This window comes from Nothobranchius furzeri, chromosome 13, assembly GCF_043380555.1.
Source record: "Nothobranchius furzeri strain GRZ-AD chromosome 13, NfurGRZ-RIMD1, whole genome shotgun sequence".
In the NCBI taxonomy this organism is placed as follows: domain Eukaryota; kingdom Metazoa; phylum Chordata; class Actinopteri; order Cyprinodontiformes; family Nothobranchiidae; genus Nothobranchius; species Nothobranchius furzeri.
This window is the reverse complement of record NC_091753.1, coordinates 55,363,409-55,377,174: the sequence shown is the minus strand read 5'-3', so window position 1 is coordinate 55,377,174 and position 13,766 is coordinate 55,363,409. Positions and strand designations below refer to the sequence as shown.

The 13,766-nt window shown below is 45.7% G+C and overlaps 3 protein-coding genes across 8 annotated transcripts in view; 2 read left to right on the top strand and 1 right to left on the bottom strand.

Annotated features, from left to right (window-relative positions):
• LOC107396759 (WD repeat-containing protein 76) overlaps nucleotides 1–3,713 on the top strand; it is a 79,775-nt gene extending 76,062 nt beyond the window's left edge. For 3 of the 6 annotated variants that reach the window (XM_070543632.1, XM_070543631.1, XM_070543633.1), the window contains 5 exons: nucleotides 2,301–2,416; nucleotides 2,495–2,593; nucleotides 2,665–2,817; nucleotides 2,894–2,947; nucleotides 3,026–3,713. In XM_070543632.1, the coding sequence (XP_070399733.1) occupies nucleotides 2,301–2,416; nucleotides 2,495–2,593; nucleotides 2,665–2,817; nucleotides 2,894–2,947; nucleotides 3,026–3,278 (675 nt within the window). In that variant the 3' untranslated portion in view covers nucleotides 3,279–3,713. Of the gene's footprint in view, nucleotides 1–107; nucleotides 292–498; nucleotides 569–674; nucleotides 816–2,300; nucleotides 2,417–2,494; nucleotides 2,594–2,664; nucleotides 2,818–2,893; nucleotides 2,948–3,025 lie in introns of those variants that run through there. The other 3 variants (XR_011516071.1, XR_011516070.1, XR_011516072.1) reach the window with 3 other exon arrangements.
• A 396-nt stretch (nucleotides 3,714–4,109) lies between these two features.
• LOC139062533 (ral guanine nucleotide dissociation stimulator-like 1) overlaps nucleotides 4,110–13,766 on the top strand; it is a 34,704-nt gene continuing 25,047 nt past the window's right edge. Inside the window, exon 1 of the mRNA XM_070543638.1 lies at nucleotides 4,110–5,352. The gene's annotated coding sequence lies outside the window, so the exon portion shown is untranslated. The remainder of the gene's footprint in view (nucleotides 5,353–13,766) is intronic.
• Nucleotides 6,802–10,629, bottom strand: LOC139062532 (FERM domain-containing protein 5-like). The gene is made up of 2 exons (XM_070543637.1): nucleotides 10,186–10,629; nucleotides 6,802–9,933 (listed from the first exon to the last, which is right to left on the bottom strand). Exons 1-2 carry the CDS (start codon nucleotides 10,451–10,453, stop codon nucleotides 9,353–9,355), a joined length of 849 nt encoding a protein of 282 aa, XP_070399738.1. The 5' UTR covers nucleotides 10,454–10,629; the 3' UTR covers nucleotides 6,802–9,352.

Genomic DNA, 13,766 nt, shown 5'->3' with positions numbered 1-13,766 from the left:
TTTTATTATTACCTTCTAGTTTTAATTTATTTTACAGATTATTGTTACACGTGATTTTATGCTCTTTTAAACATTTATAAATGTGCTGCTTCTTTGTTTTTACATAGCCAGTCAGAATGGAGTTCACAGCCGCAGTGTGTCTGGTGACCCACAGGGACCATGATGAAAATTCATCTTCCAGAAGGTCCCAGAGCAGCGGCCACACCCCCTGAAAAGACCAAGGTGTGAGGTGTCTGCTGTTGATTCCAGCTTCCACCTCAGTGACAGTGCAAGCTCAGTGAACTGTTCAAGGTAAAAAAAAAATTAAAACATTTCAGAATTTTTAAGATATTAACAATTAAATAAGTATGTGATTACATCATGACGGAGGCTACTGATTCTGCCCCTGTGACACTTGGTGGTGACGTGTGAGCTGATTCACCTGGAAAACAACTTTTACATTAAATATTTTGTTTTTGCTATCAAAAGTATATTAACTAATAACCTGCATTATTGCAGGACACTCAGCAAAATATGGACTCTACACCATGAGGCAGGCACACGTTAATATTCTATAAGAGCACATAAGGTGAGCAACACCACATATTGTACACTGTCCTGAATTTGTTGTCTTTCTGCAACTCATCATTAGCCTGGCTGATCACCTGATAACTCATGTCATCTGGTTATGACAGCATGAGGATGTCCTCACACACCTGTAACCTATCAGCTCATCTGGCAGAATAGAGAGAGAAGAGACAACACCACATCTCCTGTTCCTGGAAAGCCTTCAGCCATCCTTCGATGACTGAGAACCTCCATCAGCTCTGTCTCCTGTCTGCCCACAATTATTATAATAAATATTGTGTTTGACAAGTTTTTTTTGTGCTGCCAAATATCTCATATAGATTCCAGTTTTGATATTTTAATGGATATTTATAAATTACATTAATTGAATTATCACAATGCATGTTTAACTTGCTCTATTGTGATGAATTAAACTAGCACCTCACTGTTAAAAGCTCGTTTTAATTTCAAGCATGTTTAAGTATTTATGGACATGAACAAAAACAGGAAATATATAAATTGAGATTTATTTAATTAATATAACAAATAAGGGGGAAAGAGTCATTGAAAGGCACATTCTTCTGGAAGCTCCTGATCCTGACGACACCAGCAGAGAAGACCACCTGCAGACACCAGAGACCAGCTGCAGACACCAGAGGACCTAGAACCAAGAGAGCAGCTGTTATCAGTAAATAAATAAACCAGGGCAGTTTTAGTGGGCTGAACACATTACAGAATAATTTTCTCATGGGGCATTTTCATAATTTTATGCAGCAGACTGTAACTTGAGCCCAGAGCTACCGGAGAGCTGCTATCCAGCATGTTTCAGTGGATTTTCCTGCTTTAACAGGTTAGATTAACTGTTAAGCAGCTCAGCTATTTGTTGCTGATTAAAACCAGGTGTGCTGAAGCAGATAAACCTCTAAAACATGCTGAATACTAGCTCTAGAGCCGTGGAGACAAACCCTGCAGCTAATCCAATGCTATGGCTAACGGCTACTTACGTTCAGAGGTGGTTCTGTTGGGTCGGTTCTGGGAGTTACAGGCAACTCACAAGCTCACAACAATAAGGCTCAGGTCCGCTTGTCTCCTCCAAATAGACTTGGTCCCTTTCTTCTCGAGTGTCTGGGTAAGGAGGGGGAGAAACATCCTCCACTTCTAATAACTGCATAGAGTGAAGGGAGCTAGCATCGTCTAGTTAGCCGTCGTCTTCGTCACTGCCGCGGCTCCGCCCTCTCGGTCCTCCAGGCAACGCCTACCAATGTTGCATTTTTTAAAATTGATACGTGGGTGGAGAAGGACTCCGAGGCTCAATTGACCCGCTCTTTAACTTGCTCCAAACACTGATAGAGTGAGTCTAGGGGACCACAGTCTCTAGGTGATGGAGCCAGTTAGATCTGCTACCTCGTACTCCCACAGATCCTCCTAAGGGACGCAGTTGAACACCTTCTCCAAATCCACAAAACACGTGATTAGTTAGGCGAACTCCCACGCACCCTCCAGGACCCCCCTAAGGGTATAGAGCTGGTGTTCCACGGCCAGGTCAAAAACCACATTGCTCCTCCTGAATCTGAGGTTCGATTATCTGATGGACCCTCCTCCCCAGAACCCCTGAATAGACCTTAGCAGGGAGGCTCAGCTGAAGTTATTTGAAAACCTTTAGGTGCAAGAAAGCAAAGGTAGACGAAACATTTTGATGGTGCAGATACTATTTAGCAGCTGTGTATGTGTAACAGGTTTGTCCATTTCTGCAGGTGTATAACATCAGTGATGGCCTGAAAACGTTTGCCTTCTTGTCGCACGACTGCTCGACACTTGTGGTGGGGAATTGGTTTGGAGAGGTAGCCATCGTTGATCGACGGACTCCAGGGTAGAATCACTGCTGCTTGCATTTTACACCTATAATTGGATGAATAAGACATTTGTAAGAATATGATTTCCTTTGCAGAAACTCTCATGAGTCCATCCACCCCATTGACCCGAAGACTCTCCGCTGCGTGAGTGTCCATCCTCTGCAGATGCAGTACTTCGCTGTTGCAGAGAGCCGGTACGACTCAGAAGTCCACTAGTCTCTCATGTCAGCTGGACTGTTGTGTTATAAAGTAGATATTTCTGCAGGGTAGTGGGCATTTATGACAGCAGGCGCCTGAAGAAGACCAAAAGCGAGCCAGTGTCCCAGCTGACCGGCCACACTTTAAGCATCACAAGCGCTTATTTCTCACCGTCCACTGGAAACCGGGTCCTCACCACCTGCATGGATAACTACATCAGGTGAAGCAAGCACAGTGGTTTTAATAGTTGTTCTGTTTAGTCGACCCCTGTCTAAGTTTATTTATTTATTTAACAGGATATACGACACATCTTTAGTATCCTCTAATGCTCCTTTGCTGAAGTCCGTCAGGTACGTCCACACGGCCGACTCGTAACACGGCTGCATTTTTGAGCAACACACAACCCGAGTTTTTTTTGGCGTTTGCAGACACGACATGCAGACAGGCCGCTGGCTGTCGAAGCTGTCGGCCGTGTGGGACCCCAAACAGGAGGACTGCTTTGTGGTGGGGAGCATGATGAGGCCTCGGAGGGTGCAGGTGTTCCACGAGAGCGGCAAACACCTGCACACCTTCACGGACGAGGAGAACCTGAACACGGTGCTGTCCGTCACCGCCCTCCACCCCACCAGGAACGCCTTGTTGGGCGGAAACGCATCAGGACGTGTGCACGTCTTCAGCTGAACTGAAGACCACGGAGAGAGACTTGTGCAACATTAAATGGGTACCTGAGCTAAATGACGTGTTGGATTATACATCTGTTGTAGAGTGAGGTAGCTTTGGTGACGAGACATTTTATGTGCCTCAGATTAACATTTATTTCAGACCAGTGTTCACATCTTTTTCTGTCAGCAGTGTAAAAGCCCACCTTCACGTCAGGATATGATAAAACTCATTTAAAAATGTATTTAATTTTACAAAATCAAAGCAGCATCTTCCATCTCAAAGTCCGACAGTTTTCAATTCCGGCGTCTATTTTTTAATGTGAGCGGAAAGTTTTGTTTTGATGTGCAGCGGTACCTTGTTACGTAACCGATGCAAAAGAGAAACATTTCCTTATTGACGTTTTTTTTTCTTTTTGTGTTTTGCTGTGTTGCATCATTAAACAACCAAACAATATCTTTGCAAAACAGTTTTAATTAATCAACTTTAAACAAAATTCCTTTTTCCTCCGTATTTTAGGGGCCGCAGCAGCTCAGGAGGTACAGTGGGTTGTCCAGCAATTGGAAGGTTGCAGGCTTGATCCCGACTCTGCCAGAGAATGCTGCTGTTGTGTTTTTGGGCAAGATGCTTAAAGAGCGAGTAACACCCAAATTAACTTATTTTTTCTGAAAACCTCTATAGATGAGCGTCTTAACCCTCCCACTGTCCTAATGGGTGTGACCCTGCGATGAAAGTTGACCATTAAGCAGGACTGATGGTTTATCCCTTGGGTCCACGTGGCAGGGGTGAGGAGTGAGCGCCACCTCACCCCTGCCACGTGGACCTCAAGGGATAAACCACCATCAATACTGCTCAATGGTCAACTTTCCTCGTGGGGTCACCCATAAAGACAGTGGGAGGGTTAATAGTGCAGTGTGTTTGTGTGATCACCAATTTGCCATTATAGTGCAACTTACTTTAAATGTAATATTTCAGCCCAAAACTGTAATATCTCCATCTTCAGGTTAAAACTCTGCTCCACATTGATTTAGAATCAGCCACAGCTGATGGCTGTAGTGCATGCAGGGTGATGTCTGTACCGTACTGGATTTCTGCCGAGTCTCGCTGCACATCCACCTGGCTCAACCTTTCACCTGCTGACAGAAGTGGACTGGGACCAACATCGGCCATGGCATTTATACGGAGTGTTGGCCCTCAGAGTGGGGGGAGTAGAGTTGCCGCTGTTTGCGGACTCCTTCCGACCGAACGTGAGAGCGGGGGTGCGCTGGGGTCTTTGGTTGGCCCAAGCTGGGCAAGTGACCCACTGGGACAGTGCCTGATTGCCAGATAAACCAGTCTACTCCTGCCTGCTGACATGACACATTGACTCTTAGAGACGCTCGCCTCCTTAACTCATTCACTGTCAATGATGGCTAAAGTCGTCATTTGCATGTTCTTACTGTGTGGGCGTCGGACGAGCCCCCGCACCGTGAGAACAAACATCTCAGCTCTAAAGCCGATCTTCATCCGCATACATCACACGTCATGTGATCAGGAAGCAGAACATCCATTTGTTAGATCGTTTTGGGCCGCTGCTGTAAAAAAAAAGTGAGGCGCGAACTGGAAAAGCGTCGGCCGATCACAATTCAACAACGGATTATGAAAGAACGGATAAAGCTCAAAACGCGCGGATTCTTCCTGATGTAAGAGGTGAGTCTCCGCTTTGTTTAGGTTGTTTTGGCGTTGACATCACCCTAGCACGCAACGTTCTGTGACTTTAAAAAAAAACAGTGAAAAACGCTGGCAGCGAAGGCCTTTACCGATCAGGAAACGGCTGGCAGTGAATGAGTCAAGATAAACGTCCCCCTCTCCTTTTTTCTACTGAACTGGAAATCCTCCTTCCTGCAGTCACTTTCTGTGTCTGCTCTTCTCCTGAACGGCGAGTCTGCCGTTTGGCGTGTGCACATGACCAAACACAGTGTGCATGCCCTAGTTAACAACTGTTTTTTCCGACAGAGAAACTCCCAAGAGCACAAACGAGGGGGTTGAGGGGGGTGCTGCCAAACATTCCCTCAGCGCCGCTCTGTCTGTCTTCCAGGCAGCATCTTTTTTCCAGGTATTTTTCTCTAACAGGAAGTCTGGTTGAAATAAGTCTCCACCCATGCCTTGACTCCCACTTTAACTCACCTTGCCTGCTGCTGCTGGTCGGAGGAACCGGTGGAGCCTGTGCTTGGAAAGCCTATGTCGGTGTGCCTCAGGCCAGCTGTGGCTACATTGTAGCTCATCACCACCTGTTTGTGTGTGGATGAATGATGCACTGTATTGCTTTATAGTCCTCTGACTCAAAGGCGCTATACAAGTGCGGGTCATTTATCATTTAGATTTTATTCAATTTTCTCCCACTTCAGTTCTGTTGTCAACCTTAATGGTTGGAATGTTTTACTTGATTTAAAAATGATGACTAAATACTTAACCCTTTAAGCGCCAAAGTCGCAGAATTTCGACATGCAGCAATGTTGGATTTAGTAAGCCACAGCAGCAGAAATGAGCCCTCATGCAGTTAATACGTTACACTGCGGGGTGGCAGACACCTGTAACTTCAATCCAAGCAGCATTTGTTGGTGTGTTACTATTGAAACTTTTGAGTATTTAGAACTTGAACCCCGCCCACAATTCGCAGAGTCGCGGAGGCTGTCAGATCAGTGAGGGCGAGCAAGCGGAAAAAACACAATGCCGGGAGGAATGTTCAGTGCTGACGAAGCTCTGTCTAGTACTGGCAGATTCGGATTCGGAGGAAGAATATTTCATGTCCGAGGATGATCTGCCGTCTTCTAGCGAGATGGAAAGCGTGGCCTCAGCACGCAGCATCAGAGAGTCCGTCAGCGACGACACGGTTACACAAGCAGCCCATCCAGCCCTTCTCTTGTCCGATGTTCCGCGTCGGGCAAAGAGACATGACGGGGGGGGGGGGGCTCGTACCGGGTCTGATCCTTTGATCCACCGTGCCAGGGGGGATGTGGTGGCGGTGATCCGGTCGGTGAAAACTCCGGATGATCAATTGACCTATCTCAAAATAAACCGAAGAAGGGACAAGTGAAATGTGTTCATGACACTGAAGCACCAAAAACAGTGTTCTTGATTGATACGCAGTAAACACAATAAAATACCAATAAAGTAATAACACATGCATACATGTCTACATAGGAATATGTATCACTGCTGGTGGTGGTCGGAGGGACCGGTGGCGCCAGTGTTCGGCAGCCTCGCCTCTGTCAGTGCGCCCCAGGGCAGCTGTGGCTACATTGTAGCTCATCCCCACCAGTGTTTGAATGTGTGTGTGAATGGGTGAATGACTGATTGTGTTGTAAAGCGCCTTGGGGGGTTCCAGGACTCTAGAAGGCGCTATATCAAATACAGGCCATTTTTTTTTTTTTACAAACAACAACACAAAGAAAAGACAAAAACAAAAAAAAATCTGAAAATGTGATGCAATCCAATATAGCTGCCACCTGATGATGTAATAATATGCAAATTATGTGAGTGAATTTGATCCTATCACAAAATTTGGCTCATACTGAAGATTTTTCTAATTTACAATATTCCTCTATCTAACCAGATTTAAGCTACAAGCTCTTTAAATAGAGATATAAAAAATTCATATTTTACTGAAAAAACTATGGCGCCTAAAGGGTTAACACCCCCTGCTTGTTTTACATGAATAAAGTCAATATTCCAGTGATTTTATGACATGTTGAAAAGCAAACAGACCGCCAGGTAAAAAGAATAGAGCATATTTATTAATACATTATACACCAGTCTTCAATGGTTGCTAGAAGAAGTCTTGCCTGGAGGTAATGATGCAGGACACGTGCTTACAGAGACGCTGTGGTGTGCTGGACCTAGGTAAGGTTGGGACACGTCTGAGACGTGATCCAGAGAGGGAAAGTTTCTTAAAAGTTCCAACTTTCATCGTGTCAGTTTGTGTAAAATTAGTTCAGACAACTTAAATAAACTGTATATAAACAAAATAACACACAAGTGAGTCTCCGAATACTAGAAAATGCTGCATGTTGGCCAAAAGAAATACTTTCACATCTCAGTCGCATAAGATTTGTTCCAAAGCAAAATTAGAACAAGATGCCCAAATGCTTTATTTAAGAGCAAATGTCTTCAAGAACAAAGCGGAGTTCCTTTCATGCATTTAGTTTGAATCAAACTTTAGTATCTGCACTTTTCTAGTTAGTGGTGATAATTTAAACTGAAATATTAAACGTATATTTAGCTCTTGGCTAAACTCTTCATGATCAACAAGATGAAACAAAATCTGAAAAATTAAAATAAATGTCTGCCAGATTTAGGAACCACTATCTTTTCATATAGCTTTTTTTAATTAAAGGGTGAAAACAATTAGATCCGTGTAAGTTCTTCAATAAAAACATTTTGTTAAATACTTATTTTGTTTTGTAGATTACTTTGTTAGTTATTAATCATCCTTTGCTCTCAGTAATCCCTAATTTTGGATATGTGACACACAGCTTTTGCACTCGCTTTCATCCTGAGCCCTTTTTGGAAACTTGTGTTTTTAGAGCGGTAACGACACGCTGAGGGTTGTAAGATCAGAGTAAATAAGGCCGAAGGCTAGAACAGCCTCACGACAACAGAGGGCTCTTTCGTTGGTGATGACGTTGCAGGACGTAAACATTAATTATCTTCAGATCAAAAACGACAAATCCACCAGAATAAAACCTCCGTGTGTTGCTTAACAATGGAAACGAGTTAAATCCACGTAACTTTGCAGATAGATGCATACGTTTTAACACAGAAGGGCTAAAAGTTTCACTCAAGAAGGGTCCAAAAAAAACCTGATTTTGTAATTTTACAAACTCCAATAAAGTCAAAATTCCAATTAATGGAAAGGATCTCAGTCTTCAATATCTATTAACATTATTGCACATCAAGATGAACTCACCAACTATTGGAGTACACACACACCCACCACACACTCATCATCTTTAGGACAAAAACAATCGCGAACACAGACGCAAAGTTCCCTCTACAACAGAACGGATGGGTCACACCTGCAGGCACCCAGAACGCACTTGTGTCATAAAGCTATTGCTACTAATTTTTACTAGTTGAGCAAACTGCACCTAGTAAACAGTGTGTGTGAAGAGTTGCTTTGGAGCCGACAGTGCGCCTCTGTCTGCAAATCTCTGAAACAGCAGTTGTAATAAATCAGAAATGTTGCTGTTCGGCTGGTTTCTCCCAGAACATTGATCTAAATTCTGTTTGTGTGAAACAAACCCAAACTAGATGTGTTTCTCCTGCGACAGCAATGCTAATGTATGAATCAGGGTATCCGCGGGTCCTTAAAAAGTCTTAAAACGCATTAAATTAGCTTTTCCTAATTTAAGGCCTTAAAAGTCCTTAAAAATGACAAATAATCCTTAAATCCAGTTTCCAGAGGTCTTAAATTACCAAAGACCCAATAAACAAGATTATTTTATTTCTATAAAAACTTTGTGAATTGCTAGTTAGTGTTCAGCATTTTTTGTGTATGACATTGGCGTAAGCGGAACCGTACGCAGTCAGTTGGTTGTGAAAGGGGGCTATTTTTCTAGATAAACACATTAGCTGGTTAAGCTATTGGGAGCTTGCGCCATGGGGAAGTGCAAGTTTAATGGTAACTGGATGGCTAACCCCACGTTCGTGACGTGGTTGGCACTGGTTCCAGGCAAGAACTGGAAATTATCGCTTAAATTTAATTTTTAAAATAGCTTAAATTTGGTCAAAGTGGCCTTAAAAAGGTCTTAAAAAGTCTTAGATTTGGCTCCCTTAAATCTGCAGATACCCTGATGAATACATTTAAAAATAAAGGCATTTATCATCTCTGGCTGAATAGTTAAGTCTATAAGACACGGCTCCATTTTAACCCTGTTTCTGTGTGAAAGAAAGTTACCTCGAGGCGAGCTAAAACAAGATGTGACAAAAGAGTTCGTGACTTGTGACAGGATTTGTTAAATGTTTCCTGGGAGAAGCCGGTTTTATTAACAAGGCAGTCATGTTCCCTCTGCCCCACCTGCTGACCTGTGCCCCGCCTCTGGGTTTAGTCGCTCTCATTTGCTGACGAGAAACCCCCCCATCCATCGTAACTTGCAGGCGAACCACTGCCGCAAGGGGCAGAAATATTCAAAGTGGAACTGCTGGAACTCGGGGGTCTTGCGGATGTCTCTCAAGAAGGCGATGTCCAGGTCCGACTCGGTCAGCATGATGAGCAGCAGCAGCAGGGCGAACAGCAGTCCGATGGTGACCAGAAACAGGCGCAGCACACTTAAGATGAACTTGTTCAGCTCCTCTACATCACTGGATGGTGAAGGCTTGCTCCTGACTTTACGCAGTGCCCTCCTGCTGGGCCCCGACTCTGCCTGCCCCTCCCTCATAGACCCTGACTCCTTCTCCTCATCAATGCTGCAGGGCGCCCCGTTGAGGTGTCGGGCTAAAGGCATCTCCATCCCATGCTCCGCCACCGGCGTGGGCAGCACGCTGTCTGAAGGGCTGTAGGTCTCGTCGGAGATGACTGCCGACACACTCGCCTCGCTGCCGTCATCCATCTGGCCCCGGGAACTCATAAAGGAGTCGCCATGGGAGACAGAGTGCACAGGCGTGGAGTGGGCACTGTCTCGCAGAGACTCCAAACCTGGAAACACAGATGGGCCATTTGTCTGTCAGAATGATTTTACAGGATACAGACTTCATAAATGCTGTATGCGTGTTACCATAGAAACGCATATTCATAAGGTGTTTTGGCATTTGACAGGTCAGTGGTCCATCAGAGCGCCGTGTAGGGACAACCAGCCATTTCCCACACCCAAGACCAATATACCCAGAGAACACCCACTCTTACCCAGGGAGAACACCATGCAGCTTCTTTAGCTTTTAAATTATTTACCTGCACAGTTGTCCTTTGGTCGACCAAAGACTGAAGATGGGACAGATAACCTAGAGGGGCTTCTAGAGTCCTGTCTTGACTCAGAACCTGAGTCCAAGTTAGAAGATCCCCCAGGGAAGGCTGGGAAGAGCGGCAGAACCCCCAGAGCTTTGCCCAAGAGCTTGGGTCCCAGGGAAAGTACCTGCACGTTGACATCCCGATAGCAATGGTTGATCATACGCAAGTGGACGTTCACCTTGGTCTTGATCTTGATGAGACACTTCACCATGATTCTACTCAGCTACAAACAAGCTTAATCATAGCACAAATGTGGTGCTTTTAAAGTTTCTGTCCCCCAATCAGCCTCTTCTGTCTTTTATCCTCTTAGAGTTCATTGTCCCATTTCTGTTGGGCTGCTCTTATGCAGTGGGGACGCTGACAGGACAAGTAGGACCAGAGTAAGAGTGAAAGACAGAACAGTGGAACACTGTCCTCTTGTCCTGCACTTCACTTTGTTTCCTCCCTGCTGTCAGCTGTTGCACAGGCAGTGTGACCTCTGACAGCAGGAGCTATTTTCAGGTAGAGATATTATTACCAGGGCAGAAAGAGCAACAATATGAAACACAGGGGGTTTACATTGCTGTTGCAATATTGGAGTAATGCATCTCATGCTGCTCTCTGTTCAAGGCAAGAGGAGGGCTAGTTGGACAAAAGACACTAAATATGTAGCTGTGAATAGACTTACTAAAAGTTTATTAGTTTGATCAGCTGAGAGTAAACCAACTCTCAGAGGAAGCATTGGAAAAAGGTTAATAGCCAGCTGGAGGAGAGTGGGGACAGTAAGTGCTTTTTATAAACCGCCAGACTTTCTCTTGACAAGAGGAAGCCTGAGGACGGCGTCTGATCGGCACTTATTTGTCTCTAAACACACACGACCACGAGGGAGACGGGGAAAATTAGTGACACTTATAAGCAGAGGGGTTGATGATATGGAAGGTACTTACTGCAGTCCACTCACAAAATGCATTAAAATCTAAGATGTGTTAGAAAAGACTGATCAATAGTGGAACTAATCACATGGAGAACAGTGACCCCAGCGCAATGGGAGGGCTAGCTAATGTTGGCAACAACGACAAACATACTTAGCTGTATTTAAACCAGCTTCAAAAAACAAGAACATGATGTCATCCTAAATATTTTTTAAGCTTGGTAAATTAAAGTGATGTTAGATGTGTCAGTATTTAGGGGAAGCTAATGAAGAGCTAGCCTCTAAGTCTGTTCTTGTGAATGTAGCTTAAACCATAGACGGAAATACGTAGACGCACCATTGGTCGCTGGAGAGTGTAACAGCATTGCCACCGTATTGGATGGGTCCCTCACTCTCCAAAACCAGCTGGAATCAATGCAGAGTGAACAACTATGCCTGCTTTTTGTACAGTCTCTATGGTAACAACAATCAGTGTTGAAAACAAGTTACATGTAACTTTTCTTGCCCATCTGTTGGGATTTTATATTTTAATGAATTTCGTTTGACTATATTTATATTTTAACTGTCATACCATACCATAAGTCTTGTTTTGTGATAAAACTTAATAAAAAGTGGATTATAGTTTGGGGCTAATGCAGACCCATCCAAGATGGTGGCCTGCCACAATGGCAGCTCCAATAGGCAGCGTATATGTCTGTGGCTTAAACAACCAGAAAAGTTGATGAATACGCAACAATAATGGACGATAAACAAACAGTAACTATCCAGTGAAACCTTTCAAATAAAAAATGGGGGATAAAATCTTTCAGGAATTTTGGGAGGAATTTGGAAACTCCACTATCAAGGAATTTCTTATGCTAAGCAATTAAACAAAGCTATTACTGTATTACCCCTTCCAGTGGTGGACTTGCCATCAGGAGAAACAGGACATTTGCCGGTGGCCTGGCTACCAAACTGGTCCGCTCGGCAGATCGCATTACCACCCCACCCTGCTCGGAGATTTCGTGTTGGGGATTGAAGCCACTAACCCTCGCTCGAATGGAGATGGCAGGAATACTATAGTCTGCGCTGGGTTGGTGATAAATTCCCCTTCTGAATTACTGTTCCAGTCTGCCCCAACTCCTTCCAAAATGACGTAAAAACCATTGACATATGAAAAATGTGGACATAGCCCACCCATTGTTCCGTGAGCGGCAGGTCTCTCGTCTCGTCTCGTCTTCCTCCGCTTATCCGGGTCCGGGTCGCGGGGGCAGCATCCCAACTAGGGAGCTCCAGGCCGTCCTCTCCCCGGCCTTGTCCACCAGCTCCTCTGGCAGGACCCCAAGGCGTTCCCGGACCAGATTGGAGATGTAACTTCTCCAACGTGTCCTGCGTCGACCCGGGGGCCTTCTGCCGGCAGGACATGCCCGAAACACCTCCCCAGGGAGGCGTCCAGGAGGCATCCTGACCAGATGCCCAAACCACCTCAACTGGCTCCTTTCGATCCGGAGGAGCAGCGGTTCTACTCCGAGTCCCTCCCGAATGTCCGAGCTCCTCACCCTATCTCTAAGGCTGAGCCCGGCCACCCTACGGAGGAAACTCATTTCGGCCGCTTGTATCCGCGATCTCGTTCTTTCGGTCATTACCCAAAGCTCATGACCATAGGTGAGGATTGGGACGTAGATCGACCGGTAAATCGAGAGCCTGGCTTTCTGGCTCAGCTCCCTCTTCCCCATGACAGATCGGCTCAGCGTCCGCATCACTGCAGACGCCGAACCAATCCGCCTGTCGATCTCCCGATCCCTCCTACCCTCACTCGTGAACAAGACCCCGAGATACTTAAACTCCTCCACTTGAGGTAGGACCTCTCCCCCGACCCGGAGGTGGCAAGCCACCCTTTTCCGGTCGAGAACCATGGTCTCAGATTTGGAGGTGCTGATCCTCATCCCAGCCGCTTCACATTCGGCCGCGAACCTACCCAGCAAGAGCTGAAGGTCAGAGCTGGATGAAGCTAGGAGGACCACATCATCCGCAAAAAGCAGAGACGAGATTCTCCTGCCACCAAACTCGACACACTCCACACCACGGCTGCGTCTAGAAATTCTGTCCATAAATGTGATGAACAGAACCGGTGACAAAGGGCAGCCCTGGCGGAGTCCAACCCTCACTGGGAACAGGTCCGACTTACTACCGGCTATGCGGACCAAACTCACGCTCCTCTGGTAAAGGGACTGAATGGCCCTTAACAGAAAGCCACCCACCCCATACTCCTGGAGCGTCCCCCACAGGGTGCCCCTGGGGACACGGTCATAAGCCTTCTCCAAATCCACAAAGCACATGTGGATTGGTTGGGCAAACTCCCATGCCCCCTCCATCACCCTTGCAAGGGTATAGAGCTGGTCCACAGTTCCACGGCCAGGACGAAAACCACATTGCTCCTCCTCTATCTGAGATTCAACTATCGATCGGACCCTCCTCTCCAGTACCTTGGAGTAGACCTTTCCAGGGAGGCTGAGGAGTGTGATCCCCCTATAGTTGGAACACACCCTCAGGTCACCCTTCTTAAAGATGGGGACCACCACCCCGGTCTGCCACTCCCTAGGAACTGCCCCCGATGACCACGCAATGTTGTAGA